The sequence below is a fragment of the Eucyclogobius newberryi genome, unplaced genomic scaffold (genome assembly GCF_026437365.1).
Source record: "Eucyclogobius newberryi isolate DKJ021-1_F unplaced genomic scaffold, fEucNew1.0.hap1 SCAF_11, whole genome shotgun sequence".
Classification (NCBI taxonomy): Eukaryota; Metazoa; Chordata; class Actinopteri; order Gobiiformes; family Gobiidae; genus Eucyclogobius; species Eucyclogobius newberryi.
The window spans coordinates 23492378-23512778 of NW_027315735.1; the positions used below are offsets into that span (position 1 = coordinate 23492378).

General features: G+C 40.0%; 1 protein-coding gene across 1 annotated transcript in view; it reads right to left on the bottom strand.

Annotated features, from left to right (window-relative positions):
- Positions 1 to 20401, bottom strand: part of LOC140354225 (ras-GEF domain-containing family member 1C-like) — a 28663-nt gene that overhangs the window by 5421 nt on the left and 2841 nt on the right. The window contains exons 2-6 of the mRNA XM_072439172.1: positions 6468 to 6683; positions 5339 to 5461; positions 4497 to 4634; positions 2749 to 2970; positions 227 to 301 (exon numbers count right to left, since the gene is read on the bottom strand). Of these exons, the coding sequence (XP_072295273.1) occupies positions 227 to 301; positions 2749 to 2970; positions 4497 to 4634; positions 5339 to 5461; positions 6468 to 6677 (768 nt within the window). The 5' untranslated portion in view covers positions 6678 to 6683. The remainder of the gene's footprint in view (positions 1 to 226; positions 302 to 2748; positions 2971 to 4496; positions 4635 to 5338; positions 5462 to 6467; positions 6684 to 20401) is intronic.

The window sequence follows — 20401 nt, forward strand, 5'->3', positions numbered from 1 at the left end:
TAGATTATGAGTATTTATGTGCTTGATATAGTATCAGACTTTACTGCCCATCTTACATGCTATTCTTAACCAAAATGACAAAAACGTAAAACACACTGAAACATATTTATTAGCAGTATATTCCATTAAAATGTGATATGTACCTGTGTTCCATCCAAAGGGTCTTTCGTAAAACACACTGAAACATATTTATTAGCAGTGTATTCCATTAAAATGTGATATGTACCTGTGTTCCATCCAAAGGGTCTTTCTGCACAAAGGCCTGGACAAACTCCTCTGGTTCGATCCGCCTCAGATGTTCCTGAAACAGAGAAAGGGACGGGGCGGTGAGGGTGAGGGGCTGGTTCTATTAATACGTGTTTCATTTCCGTAATGGGTGACGATCAATAAAGGAAGGAACTACTCATTGACGCGACTCAGTGGAATCATATTTCCTCAACGCGACACACATGAGACAATACTCGCGTCTATTTAAAGGCGAGTCAGATGTGTGCAAGAGAGACACTGACTCATTACAGCCACCCTGTGATAGAAGCAGCAACCACTACATAAACACAACATAGAGACCACAATACAAACCAGGAACTTCAAATATGCAACTGAATCTATGAACACAATTTAGATTTTTGTGTCTTAAACCAACTCAATAAACGATGAACAATGAATGAGGTGATACAACTGAAAGCATCTGAGTTATTATAGGAGAATTACGTAACTTTTCTGGTGAAGGACCTGCCAACTGCTTGTCTTAATGTTAATTTAATGCCTAAATGTTCTAAACTTAAAACTTAAAGGTTCTCCTGTTTTTCTAATTATGACTTAAATTTGGTGGAATAGTACCTGTGGTAAATATTTATCATAGTTTTACATCCGTGAAGTTGCAGTTTGTGAAGAAATTGCTTAAATGCACCTTGCCTGTGATGTCATCAATGTGCGACGTGCCATGTTAATGCAACTGACACATTTAAACCATCACTGGACAAAATAAAAGCTGTTATCGGGTAATATTTATTGTTAAATCCAAACTCTTGTGTAATGCATATGGATTTTGGCTCTTACAGTATGGTTGCTAGGTAACAGTTTTGGAATAACCGCAGTCTGTCATATTTGCTGTCCACGTCCCACCACAAGTAACATTATAAACTTTACGAAAATTGTCAAACTGGGGACAAATGGCAAAAGGTTTAGTAAAATCCTGAATATAATCATGTTCACTACACGTTTGTGAAATTTGTAGTCTCCATGGACACCAACAGGTCCAAACTACCAGAAGAGGTGTTTTTGAGCAATAAAAACATCAGTATTTGAATAAATGCAGGTTACATATGTTTAAAACCATACTGTGGAACTTTGCAGATAAAGCATAACATTACATAGTATACCTTTAACTGAAAATAATGACAAGTAAATCAAATAAAAAACTTTGTCCTGATGTTTTAGAGATGTTGATGCCATCACGCGCTACGGGTACGTTCACACTTGGACATTCACCACACCAAAAAACAGGACAAGACAACAACTAGAACAGTTCACTTTAGGACCAAATAACGACAAATGTGAACGCACCCTGAATCTGCTGTTGTCGTTACAGAATTTGTCTAGGAAATCATGTAAAACAATTCCTGGTACATTGTCCCTTGACTATTGTGTACAGAAGAGTAAGCTGTCAGGTCACATTTATCCAGTGTGGGACGCCCAGGGCCACAACGCTGACTTGTGTGGTGATGTCACTGCAGAGACGAGGGTACAACACACACACACACACACACACACGTGGTCCACATCAAACACACATGACGGGGCACAGAGCACGCGTGCCCCATGTGAGAGCTGCTCATGCATGTTTTATTGCATAATTCCCTTTGTTCGATGCGAGGAGCAATAGCTGACATGAAATCCTTACAGGAGTCGTTAAAACGCTCCCAGATCAAAGTGTTAAGTGTTCCTGCTCGTCTCGATTTGCCATCACACCTCCTACGCGCATTAGCCAATTTGATCACGCTTTTCTCTTCGGCTCGGGGCTTCTTAAAACGGCAATAACCTCGACTTAACAGCCACCGTGTCGCTAAATCTCCCGCAGTACAGTGAGCAATAATAACTTTAAGATACCCAGGGCACGCAATGGCAAAACAGCATGAAGTAAATGTATATACCGGTATATATGGCAGTTGTGGTAAGTGTGGTCTAAGCTAATAACTTCAAAACTTCAAAAGTCAAACTATTATTTCTATTACACACTTTTTAAATTCATTATCAGACAAATAAAAGGCGACTGAATGTTTATAGATAGAGAATATTCACAAATAAAGTATATTATTGATGAAAATGTTGAATTGTTTATCCATCTTTTTTTGACATTTTTATTTAATAACTAAACTATCCTTATAATTAAAGTCTGTACAGTCCAGATAACTATAACGATTATGAAAATACAATAATAATTTTAATAGTTTTTAATGATTTTTTTGTTTTTGTTCATAAGAGTTCTTCTATTCCTATAAGTTATCTGTCCTTTCCCCCTGTATCTACTGCGTTGTAACACCAAAATTTCCCCATGTGTGGACAATAAAGGAATATCTTATCTTATCTTATCTTATCATTTGTTGCAGCCTTACAGTAATACAGTGTAGTAGTGGTAAAAGTAACGTTTGATGGGTGTTTTTTTGCAGCTGCTTCTGGCGATACAGTGCAGTGTGAGGACAGGCTTAAGTATGATGTATCTTAACACTATATCCGTGCGCGTCTCACCAGCTCGATGTGGGTGAGCTGCTGTGCCAGGGCGTAGGGGTCGGTGCAGATGGAGAGGATGTCCTTGGTGATGGGTGGAGGTTTGGTTTTGAAGGCCACCAGCTTGTCAGAGATGGAGGAGGCGGTGAGCGAGACCTTCACGATGCTCTCCTCCCCCTGGCTCATCAGGGCCAACCTCTGGCTCAGCTTCTGCAGCAGCTGGTTCAGGCTCTTCCAGTACGCCTGCGGAGAGGTCACGGCAAAGGCGGGGTTAGGAGGAGACGGTCGGTACAGTAGCGTCGGTTTTTACGCGACCAAAACAGTACGCAGCACTCCAGAATGTCATCTTTTTCAGTAATAGTTGTATCATTTCTATCGTCACGTGGCTTGATAACCACCAGTCAACCAGTAAAGTTTAAAGCGTTGTTGCGAACTAGTCCCTCCCACTGTCTGTTCGAATGTGGGAATCTCTGGAACCATAAACATCTCATATTGAACATTATTGTGTCATTCAGAACAAATCATATAACTTCTGAGATTGACAAATTTAAGTTGTTCGCTCTTTGCTGTTCCTCAGTCCTCCACGTTATTTCGTTTTTTAATCCAGAACCGCCGTGTTTGTTTTGACACAACGGCTCACGCGTTCCTCTGCTTACTTAAGTCTGGGCTAATCCACCAATCACACCCATAGGAGCGGAGACAGGAAACGATTCCAGACATCTTTATAAAGTATTGAAAAAGCGTGCGGTCTTGGCTGCCAGGCAAGATTTTAGCATAATCATTAGTTTAAACCACATTTTCATCCCAGATCCCATTCCCAAAGCAAATATTAATTGCTTTGGGTTGTTAAACGACTGTGTACAGATTTACAAAGAATAAAATCGTCTGTGAAGTGCTGACAAAGGCCTCGTTAACTTTTGAATTTTACGAGTCAAAGTGATGCATTAGCGTTTACTGTTCCGTCTCTTTGGCTAAAGCGTTTTGAGCAGAGACAGCGCAGTATCATCCCTCACTCCAGCAGTTACGTCAGGGCGAGCTGGTTAATTATTTTACACGAGCCCAGTGAACGTATGCACTTTGCCCAGGAATGTGCTTGTTCCTCCTGCTGAGACCAGTCTGAGGTCAGCGCAACACACACACACGCACACGCACGTGCACGCGCACGCGCACGCGCACACACACAACACGCACGCACGCGCACGCACACACACAACACACACACACTCCTCAGCTGTAAATAGAGGCACATTCATCACCACCTGCCCTTGCTTCCTCTCGCTCTCCTCTTCCGTCCTCCTTTCCCACCATCTCCTCTCCATCGTCCCATCCCCCCCGTTTTCTTTTTTCTGGACGTTTCCCCTGGAGGCTGCAGACAGAGCCACTCCTCTCGCCTCCTCCTGTCCTCCTCCAGTACACAACTATTGTGTAACATGCAGCTGCTCACTCCTTCTACTTTCACACTGCCGCTTACATCAGAGCCACTGGAAATACGCCAATCTGGCAAAATATTACAACCTGTCTATACTCACTGGTCTCGTTATGAAATGAAGAAAGAAAAAAAGGTTCACTTCCTCAAGCGTTTGCCTGTTGCATACTAACCAAAAACACACCACAAGAACTAGCACTGGAAAGGTCAACACAGTTTGTTTGTCTGCTGAAAAGTGCCAAATAAAATCACAATTTATGACTTGACAGTTTAAGTACAAATGGTAAACTTCTCATTGTATTTGATGCCAAGAACGTGACGATAATTAGAGGTTTTCTCTTACTTCGTCACATGGAGCGATCCTGTGAATGAAGTCTTTCAGCTGCCCGACCATCTTGTCATCTCTGAAGTCTGAGGGAAACGTTTCAGTCCACTCCGTCAGAAGCTGCAGGATCTTGGGCCCAAATTTCCTCACTTTTGCCTGTAATGTAAGACGTGTTTGTTTGTTTTGGCTGCTTTGTCATGTCAATCATTGTCATGATTTATTTTGTTTGATTTGATGATTTGATGGTTTCAAGATAAAGTAGCTTGAAATAAGACACTATTCCTGCCAATGTGGTAAGTGCAAATTAATATCCCACTGGCCAATAACTTTAAATAACTTGCAACTATTAAGTTTACTCATAAATGTACTGTATTTAAGATTTTTACTTTACTTCAGTACATTTTACAGTGGGTACTTTTCCTTCTCTACATTTGATAGCAAGACTCTGGACTTTTTACTCCACAACAGTTTTAACAGGACTAAAAGTAATTTTCTTTCCAGGGCACGACTTCTGACGCTTAACAGCAAAATATCTGTCAGAAATACTTTTACTCTTATACAGTACATTTTTAAACAGTATGTCATGTTGTTTTTTGTTTTGTTTTTTGGTCCTGTATCGATACAGGAAAAAGTACTTCTTTCACCTCTGGCTTGAAACAAAAAGCCATGTACAGTAGAAACACAAGAAATTAAAGGTGCACTATGAGTTGGTCCACCATTTACCACATAAAAAAATGTATTCATTTACAACAAGCAAGTATCGAACAGAGGAAAAGTTAAACAATGGATCTTCTATTGGTCTCTGGAAGAATAAATCTTTTCCTAACTTCTCGGCTGTGATGGTGGGGCACAAAACTGACCGTGTCCAGTGGGCTCTGGTCCAGCTGCTGCTGCTTGATGCACAGTTCACAGACTCGGGCCAGCAGCTCCGGAGGCGGGATGAAGAGGCGCGCACTCAGCAGAAAGGTAAATACATAGGCTTTCTGTGGGGGAAGACACGAGCACTGAGTCCATCGCTGTGTGATTAAAGTAGCAGCCGCATAAAACAGACACATGGGACTGATAACCCAACAGGCCTCTGCCCCGGCTATAAACGGGAATTGACTTTCTGTAAAGCCACGTACTGAAGGGTGTACATCAGAGTTCTGGATATAAAAACGTGATATATCCCCCAAACGAATGTGATGACAAGCTATTATTGGATTTTATTATTTAACAATATTGCTGGGTAAAACCAGAGGGCAATGCTTTATAATAACTAAACTTAATACAGCATGAACAAAGACTTAACTCATAATGAACAAATAGTTTATTATAATTATTCAGGTTTAGTAAGTACTTAAAGGCCCAGTATGTTCCTGGAGGTGGAAAGTTAAACCATATTTGGGAATATTCTCAATGCAGACAGATAAACTGTATGCCATACTGTGGAATATTATAGCGCCTCCTCCTGGACAAGTACAAGTACATTTTTTGGAGATGCACACTCAGAGTAAGGGCACAGTTTGTATAAGATAAGATAAGATAAGATAATCCTTTATTGTCCACACATGGGGAAATTTCATTGATACAACGCAGTAGATACAGAGGAAAAGGACAGATCACAGAATATAGGAAGTTTAAAAAACACTCAATAGAAGAACTCTTATAAACAAAAACTCCTATAGACAAAACCTCCCATTTCCCAACATAACGTCTTCACTGCAATAAAACCATCCGAAATGAAAAAGACATACTTTCTTTTAGTCTATTTTATGGTGAAAGGTTGTGTAATGTGCCTTTAACTAATGCACTAATCCTTAATTAAGTAGATACTAAGTCTTAATAAACAATTTGTCAAACATTAATTCAATCTTTGCTCATGCTTTACTAAGGTTAATTAAGATCAAAACTTACTATATAACAGTTTAAAAACAAAAGTATATGAATAAATTGAGGTCATTCTCTTTTGCTAAGATTTTTAAAAATGATCCACTTTGCATCATTTACCTCGGGATAGTAATCGGCAGTGGGCACCAGGTTCTGGATGAGTGTGTCCAGAGAGGCAGAGGTGATGGGGGGCCCGTCCGAGAGGCAGGCCCCGGAGCCCGGACCCTCCTGTGGGGCCTCCTCTTCCTCTCCAGGCTCAGCGCAGGCCAGGTGGGGGCTGTAGCCACTTGGAGTGCTGAACATGGTGCCTGAGCACACAGTTTGGGGCATTCCTGGCTGAAACACAGACAAAAACAACTGTTAAGTTAAAGGAAGAGAGATAAGTTTGAGAATACAAGAGGAAGTTGACGAGTTCTAGTCACCGTGGTAAACAAATGTAGAGTATTTCCTGTTTTTTAATCCCTCTTTACCAGAAGCAACAACTCCAAAAGAAACTCTGCACAGCTGATAATAAAAGAACTACAATAATATAAAGTATGTATTTATCTGACCTACCTAAAGAAGCAGAAGATTTGAAAGCAAGACGCTCAAACAAAACCGCCACAAACGTTAAATCACGTTCCCAATCTCAGTAAAAATAGTCTTAGTAAACCCCCTGTGGTCCTTCCTCAATCTCCTGTCTCTCCAAGTGTCTCATCTCCTTCCCTCCAACTCTCTCATTGCTCCTTGGCTGTGGGACACTCCCGTCACCGCGGTTACAGCGTGCCCCCCCCACAGCAGCTGCCCGTTTTCCCACACGGAGGAGACGCACATGTGGGTCACTCAGTCGCCGTGGAGACTGGGGCTGCCTCTGAACCGCTTTGGTGTGTCCTCCATATCTGCCCCAAAAGCCTCGACTGCGTATGAGCGACGCCGTGGGTTACACCTTTTTAAAAATTCAACATCCTCTCTCCTCCTCTCGACGGAGCAGCGGTGCAGTCGTAGTAGAGGGGGAGAAAAGCTCTTCACCATACTTCACGGTAGAGTAGACATAGTACACACTGAGGAGAACAGTGTGATCCAAAGATGCAGTTCTTACTCAAGCGTAAAAAGGAAGAGGAACTTTTATTTTTTACTCTGAGCTGTGAAAAAGCATGCTGAAGTATGAAAGAGAAGTTGAAGCTGAGGTGTGAAATGAATCAAGTCTTCATCGAGATTGAGATTCAGTCAGAAAAAGCACGTGGTTTGAGGCAGAATTCCGATTTTGGATGAAGAAATTTGACTTGTTTGTGAGTCAAATGGCAAGGATTTTAAAGTTGCTTGTTTTTTTAATAAGACAGAGATTGTTAAATGGAAGAACCCAGTACTAGCTTGATCCCACTGCGATTAACTTAAGGTAAGACGTTTAGATTGGTGCCTAAGACACATTCACAGTCATTTTCTAGTGTTGTCTTGCACTCCTTTCTTTTTCATAGCCTTCCTACGGCATAACAAACTGACCTCACCAAGGGCAAACGCAGTCTCTGGGCACCTGAAGGTTAGTTGTGGTCAAACAGAAATCCATAACGCTTCAGGGGTCAAAAGAAGGGCATCTTATTCTACCAAAGCCCCCAATGAATTAAGGATGACGTGTGTGGACTGGGCCTGTCACAATAATAACTACATATCGGTCAATAAATGAGGGAAGGAACAACATTTTCTGCAGCTCAATGTTTATTCCGTGTCCAATTTCTTTGCATTACCATAATTGTTTGTAGTGTATTAACATTTGAGCTGTAGAGAGTCGAATAATTAACATCTACGACTCATTTAAGACACTAAGGAACTACTTTAATGAATCAATCTGTTTTTCTATTTGACGCAACTTCTGTTTATTAGCAGTACGGATCATTTAGGAAAAGATTTACTTAGATAAACCTGCATAAAGTAGTTTCAATATTATCGTGATATTTACTGTAACAATATAGCGCACTTCAAAACGTGTTATTGTACAGGGATAGTGTAGACAAATGCTTAATTGCGCTGTAGTCTTGTGATTGCTCCAAATCCCAAATACAAATAATAAAATGCATTGGATGTGCACGTTCCGCTTGAGTATTGAAAACACAATTCAATCGATTTTACTCAGTGGTCGTTTGAACTGACTGGACTCTTAATGCCACGTGAGAATCTCCCCATCTTCTTTCTCTGCGACCTTCAGGTGCCCCTCCCCCCAGTGTCATGTGTCCCTCGGGGTCAGAGGTCAAGTTTCCTGCTTGAGTAGTTCGACGCTCTTTGTCCTGCTCATTCCTCTGCCCGCTGAGCACTCATTCATGCCACAGCACACACCTAAGACGCAAACACACACAGACAGTGGCCCCTCCGCCGCGCTCTGGGGGAGGGGGCCGTCCACTTTTTTAACATCCGTCCTCCCACATCTTCGACCGACTGTCACGCTCAGGAGAGGTTCAGGGTCCGTGCGTTACACTCTGCACAAGCTTGAAAGCGTGACCTTGTGTTTGACCCAGAGGATAAAACCGGCTTAAGCTAATTTTATCATTCAAATGCTATGAGAGTATTTGCAAAACTCGTCTGATCCTTTTCACTGTACGAAACATGGGTAGAAAGTGAGATGATGTAGTTCTAGATATTGTTAATATAAAAGAAAAGGCATCGGAATTTGATTGGGAGAATATATGACATTTTGAAAGTTTTGGGCAACAAAAGACTGATTTGTTTATTATCTTTCACTGTGTTTCTAGATGTGTTAGTTATTTAGATGGTTTGTAAAATATTTGCTGTTTTATTGCTCTGTCTCGAATGTATAGCTTCTTAAAATAGCTCAATAGCTTGAAACAATAGTCTCAAGAGCTTGTTTTACTTCTGTGTTATTTGTGTGCAGTTATGTTTTTTGGGGGGGTTTTTTGTAATAAAATACAAAAACAGGGCCAAATTTGACCTTTCCTGAAAAGTTTTAGAATGACATTGAACTTTATCAGAACTATTATACGAACACACGCTAATATTAAAGAAACTACTGTTATTTTGTGTTGAAAGTTACATTCTATTATTTGTCAAAGTTTTTTAGTATCATTGTGGTATCGAAATTGCACTGACAATCAAGCCTCTTCCTACGTATCACAATTGAGTTTGAAATCAGAGTAATGTGAGAATTCAACATTTATTTTTTATCACAACCTTCACTTACATCCTGAGCACACTGACTCACTCCCATAAGGCATAACCCTGACTCAGCCTTGACCTTCTAGAATACATTTGTAGATCAGATAAAGACACAAAGCTGTTATACTACTACAGGGACGTAACAAAGGCTTTTCATCTCCAGTGTCGCTGCGTGAACCCAGGACATAATCTACACATTTATATTCGCATGTGCTCCCGGCGGGTCCACAGTGGTAACGGCGGTTCATAATCGTGCACCCACACTTCCTCCTCCGCAGCGTTTTCTTGATGGACCACTCAGCTGTGCGTGACTGCCTCGTGACGTTTTCCTCATTCTGCCATGAGAAAAACACTCTGCTGCAGATGAGCTGTGTTCAAAGATACTCAGGGCGAAGACAAATACTGGTTAAGGCTAGAATGACACGTTCAAAGTGTGTCAAAACTATGGCAACTAGGTAAAAAAAAATACTGGCGCAATATTTTCTTTGCACTTGTGGGACTTTAATGTAAGATATGAGTTTTAGAGAGTCAAATAAGTCACTTCTATGACAAATTATATACACTAAAATACTGTCCAGTGTTTCATTCAGCTTTTTATTTGCTGCTGCCTGTGTTTTTCAAGTATATTGTACATTTAGAAAAGTGTTTACTGGGATTCTACGGCTTTAGAGTTATAGTGTGAGAGGCGTGAAGATGTAGCTTCAATATTATCGTTTATCATGATCTTTTTACGTGGCAATATATTGTACATATTGGGGTCTTTTATGAAATACACCAGAACTTTGCTGACTAAAACAACAATGACTTTGTCTTAGATACTTCAGATCAAGAGCATTTAGTTAAAAGTAGAGTTAAAAGCCCTGCGCATGTGGTGTTTTTCTTAAATATTGACTTGTCTGTGTGCAAAGATGTGATTAAACATGTTCAAATCAAACAGGGATTTTCCTGAGAACACTTGTAACGTTTTAATTCATTCATCATTATAAAAACATTGGCCAAGTTGTTGATGTGTTCCTTTGGCGTTTTGTTTTTCAAGACAATTATACAATCAGAAATCAGAATGAGCCTCACGAGTCTCTCATTTGCGGAGCCAGTTCCAATGACTAAAACCAGTTGAAAATACAGCTAAAAGGTCTGTTAATGATCTAAAACCCAGGCAACCACTGCTAGAGCAGGCGAAAACGAGAAGCAGAAAAACTGTCCTCAATATGCAAATGAAGCACTTCAGGTTCAGCTCTGACTGTTTAGTTTAAGTTAGTGTGAGCAATGTCAACACAGTCAATCTGGGCGGGCAAATGATTCATGTGGATTGACAAGCACATTTTCAAACAAAGACAACACTTCTCTATGTTTAGTAGACATGACGACATCCAAAATGACAAAACCGACTGGAATTGAAGTTATGAAAAGATTTCTTCTACTTTTCAACTGACCCCGTTTTTGACCAAGATGACCCGTTTTAGTTTTCATGGTTTGGTTTTAAGGCTGTGCAATTACTCACATTTTAAACAAATTTGAGATTGAGATAGAAACAAATAAGACCCTGCAAGCGTCGTTGTTTAAACTCAATTTTGATACAATAGATACGGTTTGATATTTGTTTTCAATATTGTATTTTTTAATCTAACTTGAATGTAATTTTCTGCACAAAATAATAGTATTTTTAAACTCTGTATGTGCTCTCACTGATATGAATCAAGACTATTCTCAAAATGTTCAGGAAATGTCCAACTTTGTTCCATTTTTTCAGGATGGATACATTCTGAGTCTAGTTTTAATATCGATCTTCATCTTGGTATAAATTATTTCAGGTTTTTTTTTACAACAGTACCAGGATTTTTCACTCATGTTACACATCAAACATCCTCTGCTTCGCCTCCTGACACAGTGACTCCCTCAGTGACTGTCACAGCACATCAGCAGTGCATTAGCAAACATCAAGAGCACCACGCAGCCACAGACAGGTGAATCCTAATCCCCCCCGAGACCCCCAGCAGCCCACGGCATCTCACACTTTGTCTCGACAGCTGTGCCACCGCCATTGTTCATCGTAGTTCATTTATGTGCGCCAGACTCCATATCTCTGCCATCTCTGCTCTTTCTGTCATCGGTATTCAAACAGGCAGACATTTCCACAGCTCTATCAGCTGTTTCTGTCCGGGTGCACTGAAGTATAACATAGCTGCAGTGTCATGTTAAAACAATAGGGTTTCAGCAGCCCGACTGTCTAGTTTTAAAGTCTGATCACGGCTCTATAAAACCAGTCTACCTGCATACTATTATTAGCTACACCTCCGATTGTGCAGCCACTGATGAGCTGAAGGCTAATGGCAGCAGAGCAGAGAGGGAGCACGTTACATCCAGGGCCCTTCACAGCAAAATCAAAGCAGACGGACTTCTTATCATTAAGGACAGTTAGAAGTTCAGCAGGAGGTCAGCAGGAGGTCAGCAGGAGGTCAGCAGGAGGTCAGCAGGAGGTCAGCAGGAGGTCAGCGGGAGGTCAGCAGGAGGTAGCAGGAGGTCAGATTAGAATGCATTTGTCCAAAGGGATTGTTGAAACGTGTTGGTTCAAGGCTCGGCACAGGAGTTGTTTTCAGAATCTGAAACTCGCTCTTCGAGGCAAATGCTGTTGTGAGTTTAAACGTTATAAAAATAAATTGACTTGATTATGTCAAACGCTCAAAATGTGACAAAAAGGCAGTTTATGTGTATTAATTATGTTGCATTCACCAATACTGATTATCAGAGGTGGGTAGAACTTGGCTAAATTAAATTACATTTACTTGAGTAACTTTTTGAAGACATTTTACTTTAGAGAGTAGTTTCAGGACATGAGTAAATCCTTACGTACATTTAGTGAGTGACATTGTGCACTTCACACGCCCATGTTACTGTAAATGGGATTTGCTAAGTTACATAAACTTATGTTAAAATTATCTTAACATATGTACGTTTATGTCACTTAGTAAATCAATAAACCAAGTAAACTTAACTTAATTTATTGAATAAAACCAAGTATATATGCATATTGCCCACAATTTCAAATAACAGAAAATAGCATGATGATTGCAGATGATTATTCTGTACCTTGAGTTTGCTTACACGTATTTTATTAAGAATTAAAAACTACATATATTTACAATTGTGAAAATGTTAGTTTTGGACTAAAGATTATAATGTCTTCTATCCCAGTTCAGGATGTTACACTATGTGACCATTATTAATTAGGCTGCATTCACATAGGTATATTATTAAATGTAGGACTAAACTGACCCTAAACCTGTCATTAAACCTGGATTAGACCGCGACTAAACTGTGACTAAACTGGACTAAAAGAGAACCAAAGAAAGCTCACACCAGGACTAAACCCTGAGGACAAGAGTCAACACCGCCTTAGCTCATTAGCACTACATTCATACACACATACATTTCATTGTACCGTCTAATAACAAACTTTTAGCATGAGTCATCACACTTTTAGCTATGTTCTACTTCCTCTGACATTTAACATGTACTATACAGTAAAACGATACTGTGACTAGTCCAACAGTGTAACCCGAGATGTAATATAGTAGTGCTGCTGCTCCGTGTTGTTCCTGTGGCCGCCTTATGTTTCAGGAAGCCAGAGGGCCCCAGTTCTAAAGCTGCAGCACGAGAAGAGTGCGGGACAATGACAGGGCAGAGGAGGTGAGCTGTGGGGCGGGTTACAAGGAGGTTACAAGCCCCCAAGCCAAGGCATGGACAGACCAGGCACTCAGAATACTAAAACTCTCACACAGTGCACCGTGCCCTACCTCTTTTTCGACAAACCACTTCTAATTTGGGATCCACATCTTCACTTCTCCACCGTTTATTTTGAGACCGCGCTCCAAAAAACGGATCCACGCCTATTTTTAATCCTGACACTGTTTTGCTCATGGCAGATGTGGCCTGAATTGTAAGTTCTTTGAGCGAAAAAGAGAGTAAAACACAGCTTTGTCATCATTTGCAAATAATAAGGCTGGGGCAGAGTCACTGGCACTCACAGCATGAAGGTCTCTGGTTGGACTCCCGGGCAGTTTCTATCCCCGGTTTCCCCCATCAACCCAAAACATGCACAATAGGTCAAATCCTCCAGCTACAATAATCCTGAACAAGCCTGGCACACAGATCTGGAGACGGGACAAATTTCCATACAGGGACAATAAAGAGTTACCGTAATTACAACCAAATTGAAAGTGCAAATTGAATAGACACATTTAGCAAATTGCTGCAATTTTTGAGGTACAGGTACATATAATTTATTCCACAAATGCAAAATATACCCAAAGAATGCACAAAATATCTCTTATGTTTCATTCTACATTCTACAAAAAACGCTAACCCTATAGTTTAGATCTGTGCTAACATGTTTGTCAGTTCATATCTTTTATTTTGTCAATTTTTATTTTATCACATCACATATTTGATTGTGCAAATTGTTCAGCTCTAATTTCCCACACATTTGAACAGTAATCTATGGCCTACTTTCCTCTCAGCCCAGTCGGGACAGCCTGCTCTCCCAGTGGGATCTGCCCTGCACGAGGCACACGTTGGCCCCGTGCCTTCATCCCCTGGCTCTACAGGACTCCAACACAGTGCTGGCATCCAGACCGAGCGGGGCACTAATTTGGCAGCTAAAGTCCACTGCTGACAGAAACAAATACGACAACTGCAATGTATACACCGTTTTAGGCGTCATCAAGGCAAGAATTCAAACGTTGTCTCCCTCATTGCACCTTAATGAGTGGAATGAAGGCACTAAGTCTCCTCAACGTTCATGTGACAGTGGAAATAGGAGGGATACGGTTTCCCCAAGGGAGGGCGAGATACATACACAGGGCAGCCAGAATCTGTAAATAAAATGTGGAATGAATTGGAATACTTAGTGATATAAAGTTCCTTCTAACTAATATAAATAAATAAATAAATAAAATATCCCATCTCATTGAGGTTGTATTTTTGTTTGTAACACCAAACCTCGTAGTTTAAATCTCTACAGACACGTTCTAAGGAATCTTGGTATTCGTTTAGGAGTCAATATTTCAGTGTCAAGTTGTAAACATTGCTTTTCACCATAGAGTCTTTACATTGAGAAAGGAAAAAAATAAAACAAAAACGAAATGTTATGATGAAGTCAAAAATGTAACAAATAAGGCCACAAAGGAAAAGTGAAGGTGGCCGTTAACTAGCAAAAAACTCTAGAATAAAAACATTTTTACGAGGCCTATTAAAAATATTTGTGTTAAAAACCAGTAAAGCAATATATCGATGACTTGTTGAACACAAAAAAGTGATCGACATTTTAAAAATCTCTTAACAAGTCTCGGATTGTCCACAGAACGTTACACCTTTATTCTATTTCTCTGTGTGATGTTTTTATTTTTCATAAAAAGGGGGTAAATAAAGTATTAACTGCAAACCTTACAGCAATCACACTATTTGAATCTGTGACAGCGCTTGTCCATGTGGTCCAGTTCAACAGACAAGAAACTGTAGCTAAAAACTGACAAAACAAATGCCGTAGAAAGAATCCGGTCCAACAAACTGTGGGCTGCATCTGTGCCGGGCCATAACATGAGCTTAACTAAGAAGCTGCTCATATGTTTTTGCTGATCGGTCCTTGTCGCCACGCACCGGTCGCGGCCGCAGAGGCTTTGCTTAACTAGAGTGTGTTTTGATCCGCGGACAAACCTCAGCATTGTATCGTGCATAAACAGTTGGCGGCACACTCGCACCCACGCAGCAGTGAGAAAATGGGATCGAGTTACCATTGTGGAATCCTGCTCCCCACCCATTCCCTGCGCCGCCGCCATCAGCAGCACGCTCAGGACGTCCCGGCAGAGGAATTCCCCCTGCAGGGTCGCATCCTCGCACCTGTCTGGGGGGGGGGGCATGCGGACACTCCCTGCACGGGCCTGTCATTCCACGGCGAATGCACTGACACGCCGGTTTGCATCTGTGCGTTTCCATGGTGCAGGGGCGTGTTGCAGTTGGCCGAGAGTGCAAAAGTGCATCTGGGTCCGAGTGATGTCATGGTTTCGAAATGTAAGAAAATATTCCCCCAAAATCCAACAACGACAAAAAACAAGATGTTGCACAGCAATTGGGTAGGCATTCTGACAAAGATAAAAGTACATAGATATCATCTTATATCCTTATTTGAAGGATTACAACACAACTGCTTTTATTTTCATTTTGAATCAGGTATTTTTGTAGCATTTTTCACTATAAATAATATACTCAATATTATCTGAATTTTGATACCTCTATTTAAAAAGGTGTGTTATGTAACTTTTCTGCATTTTTGCATTAGCTCTATGGAGACAAGCAGGTGACTCTACGATGAATGTTGAATAAATGAAGATATTATTGAGCAAGAAAAACACATGCATGACGGACAGATTTAATGCCATACTGTGGAACATTCCAGGCATCGCAATAGCTACTCGATGATGAAAAGCAGGTGGCGGACCCCCCCCACCTCAACAATTAGACAATGGCTTAATAGATGGATGGATTTTGCCTATAGCTAATAAACAATTTCACTAACTGATTTGCTAAAACAAATGGACAAGTCTCAGTGCAACACATTTTTTCCACCAATTATAAATGCGTCACTGATCATTTATAGTTTGTCACTACCTGCGAAATATAGCGAGACCCGTTTAGTTTGTGCGTGGTTCTTTTTCAACAGAGAAAAGAGAAAAGCAGCTGGACTTTTGGCTCATTGACATAAACCATCTGCAAAAAAAAGCCACAACGACAACGACTCACCATTGAATCATAATGAGCATTAACAAGTCACTGTCGGTGCTTTTAAACCACTTCACCTAAAAGTCTCACTCCATTTAGTCTTTTTTGAGCGTGTGAAAATCAGGCCCTGACAAATGATGGGTCCAAGCGATTCATCTTTTTTACTTCAGCATAATTGGAGTACAACACAAATTGTATCTAAGTCCAGAGCGTCCCCAATCTGTCACTCAAAACGCTCTTATCGCCGCAAGAAAAGCACACACACACGCGCCATGTATTATTTATAATATTCAAACGGACCACCAATGAAGAACATTTTGTGGAGGAAACGCACCAAACTGAATTGGCCTGATTTCTTTCTGCACAGCACTTATGATGAATGACAGGAGCACTCTGTCAACGCAAAGAAACACAGCAGAAAACCTTACAAATGCTGTGTTTCAATTAGAGCAGGGGTGTTCAAACTTTTTTCCACCGAAGACCGCATTTTGAGACTTCTATGGAGCAGAGGGCCAAAAACAACCCCACAATGTTGAATTTGAAAGTGAATACTTAAATATGTTGCATTTGGCATTGTTCGATGAGCATCCACACCTTTAATAACACTTGGAACATTAATAATAGGTTGTTATCACATAAAAATGATTGAATTTTTCCAATTTTACAGTAAAAAGTACTACTTTTGTTATTTGGACCAACTTAGCAGGAAGTCGGAGGGCCAACAAAAATTGGTCTGCGGGTCGCATTTGGCCCCCGGGCCGTAGTTTGGGCATGCCTGAATTAGAGCTTTCAAGACTAATTGGTTTATCAGAAATGATGAAGAAATCCTTAGTTGACAAAAGGAGTGACATCGTGCATCGACTAATGAAAGAAAATGAAGGATCTCACTGTTATGTGTCTATTCGCAATATTTCTAGCAGATTATACTTCGTCATATGGATATTATTAAACATATGCCTTTAAAGCCGTTCTCTCAATGACGGCCAAACTGCTGTATCTGCGACTGTAACATTGGCTAATCTAATATCCAGGCCCGATTAATTTAGTTACGGCTGCCGTCTTTCCCGTTCGACTCGATCTATCTTCTGGTTAGGACCAGCGCTGGAGTACAAGGCCATGTGGTGTGTCATGGTTGATGTATGACGCTGTGGCCCATTCATTAGCGTTACAGGAATGTCTCGTGTGTCTTCATGGAGCAGCAGAGAGGGAACTGTAAGTGGAATAAACGACTATTTAGACCTGATAGAATGTGAGGTTATTGGCGTGTGATTTTGTGACCTTTTAGCCAGGAATGTACCGCGGAAATCACAGCGCGCGCTTCCTCATTTAGAGGAAACAAGAACAACAAACGCTTTCAATTCTCAGATCATCATGAAGATGAAGAAAAAGAAAAAGAAGAAGAAAAAGAAAAAGAAGAAGAAAAAGAAAAAGAAGAAGAAAAAGAAAAAGAAAAAGAAGGAGAAAAAGAAAAAGAAGGAGAAAAAGAAAAAGAAGGAGAAAAAGAAAAAGAAGGAGAAAAAGAAAAAGAAGGAGAAGAAGAAGAAGAAGAAGAAAAAGAAGAAGAAAAAGAAGAAGAAAAAGAAGAAGAAAAAGAAGGAGAAAAAGAAGGAGAAAAAGAAGGAGAAGAAGGAGAAAAAGAAGGAGAAAAAGAAGGAGAAAAAGAAGGAGAAGAAGAAGAAGAAGAAGAAGAAGAAGAAGAAGAAGAAGAAGAAGAAGAAGAAGAAGAAGAAGAAGAAGAAGAAGAAGAAGAAGAAGAAGAAGAAGAAGAAGAAGAAGAAGAAGAAGAAGAAGAAGAAGAAGAAGAAGAAGAAGAAGAAGAAGAAGAAGAAGAAGAAGAAGAAGAAGAAGAAGAAGAAGAAGAAGAAGAAGAAGAAGAAGAAGAAGAAGAAGAAGAAGAAGAAGAAGAAGAAGAAGAAGACTAGGACAGCCATTTTTTTTTATCCAAATTAGAGAAAAGTGACAATTTTCAAACTAAATTGTAATTTTTAGTTATATTTTACAGAAATGTCTTTCCTCAAAAAATATAAATATAAATTAATAATAAATTTATGTCAAATTAATCATTCAGAAAGTTTGATTTGCTTACAGCAGGTCACATATTGAGAAGCGCTAATGTGTTAAAACAACAAGAAGGAAAGAAAATTAAGGATTTTATTGCTGTTTTGGTTGTGGTGTTAATAATCATGAATAATCATTAAATCGCAATGTTTATCCTCACAATAATCGTTAGACAAAAATGTGAAATCGTGACATCCTTATGGAGCAAAGAAGAAAGAAGACAGACGTTACACTGAGAAGAAATCTAAAAACATTCTGTCTTCAAAAATATGACAGCAAAGCAAATATAAGCACCTAACTGTGTCGTAAACTGTCTGAACGTCAAGATTATTCACTTGATCGATAATTGTGTTTATTTAGGTCACAATATACTCGTAAACTAATAACTGTGACTAATTTAGATGCAAAATTAAGTCATTACAACTCAACCCACTGTAAAAACGTAAACCTAAATGTAAAGTGCTTCCAATGTGGCTGTCCACTTTAATTATACAGCACATTTCATAAACAGAACAGCTTCCAAACACACAAAACTATATAAAACAACAAAAGGTAGAGGTGCTCAATTTGATCTCATTAGACTAAACAAATCAAGTCAAATCAAAGCAAAATCATGAAGCGATAAATGAGTGAAATAAATCAAACGTACGCAGTCACAAAGTTTGATTCCATACTGCTGATTGCTATTGGAACAGTAATTACAGCTTTACCTTTTCTCGTAACGTGTCTTCTCACGATAATCGACACGTCCCTGGTCCACGGCGGTTTGATTGACTTCCTTTTCTCACGTTAAATGACTTATCAATTTGCCAGTATCTAACATCGAGCGATCTCATCATATCGCGTTGCTTTTTGACCGTAAGGCAGTTGGTCAATGGCAGCGGTTGTTTGGCGGGTGGTGACGCTCGAGGTGCCAGCGTTTCTCCAGAGCGTTTCCATGGAGCCGAGGGGGTAATTAGACGCCTGTTGAGTCCCCGCTGCGACTCCTTCATCTCCCATCGTATTCCCGACGCCCCTTCTGCCCTTTTTCGATTCATTCTGTCACTCTGCCCTTCACCTTATAGTGACAAAGTGGTCGGCTGTCGGCCAGATGACTCCCAGCATCGCTGCGGCGGAGGATGGATGTGGAGGCAGGTGCACGGGCCTCAGAAAACTGCTGAATATTCGGGTTGTAGAGGTGTTTTTACGACTGCACGATATATCCCAGGAGTATCGATGTCGAAATACTGGCAGAAGCTAATCAATATTGAATTTAACTGAATATATAAATGCAAGGTCTGTTTTTACAAGGAATAATGTTGAAAAAGGCTGATTTTATTCATGATTTTCCTCCTTCTAATCTGGGTTTTGTCTCTGTTAAGTTGTGACGAACACATTAAGGCACAAATATTGTGTGTTTTACTCTAACGGAAATGATTGTGTTCAAAAAGTATGTTCAAACATCAAAATAATATCGTTATCGCCGTAAATTCTAATATCGTGCAGGTGTTTGTGACCAAAACCAGAACTTTTAAGTGGGCAGTACATGACAAGTTTCGACGTTTGTGAAAATTAAAATGGGAAGGAGCAAATTGTGGTGTGAGCGGCTGACAAGTTTTGGGAATTCCCCGCAGAAACACAAACAAAACTAAATATATTACGCACATTTTAAAACTCCCCCAAGTTATCACCCAACGGTCAAACGGAAAGTCAGTAAATGTTGTGTTTTCTACTGCCCCCTCTGTAGCTGTAAATAGTTTCTTATTATTAGTCATTAATTTTGCAAACCCATGACCAAACTGAATGTTGAAATGACGAAATGTTGCCTTTCCTTTTTTTCAACAAAGGTGCAATATGTCACTTTTTTTAAACTTAGACTTAGACAAACTTAACTGATTTAAGTTAGTTCAAGACTGTAACACACACATAACATTAAAACAACAAAGAGCGCGAAATAAATGTACAATAAAGTCATTAAATATCGTAAACAATGAAAGAATCCAGGCCATATACAAGTGATGTTGTAAGGAGCTACAGCGCAGTGTTTAAGTTTAATGCCCTTCTCCTTTCATTTGCAAACACATCAAATGAAGCAAGAAAGA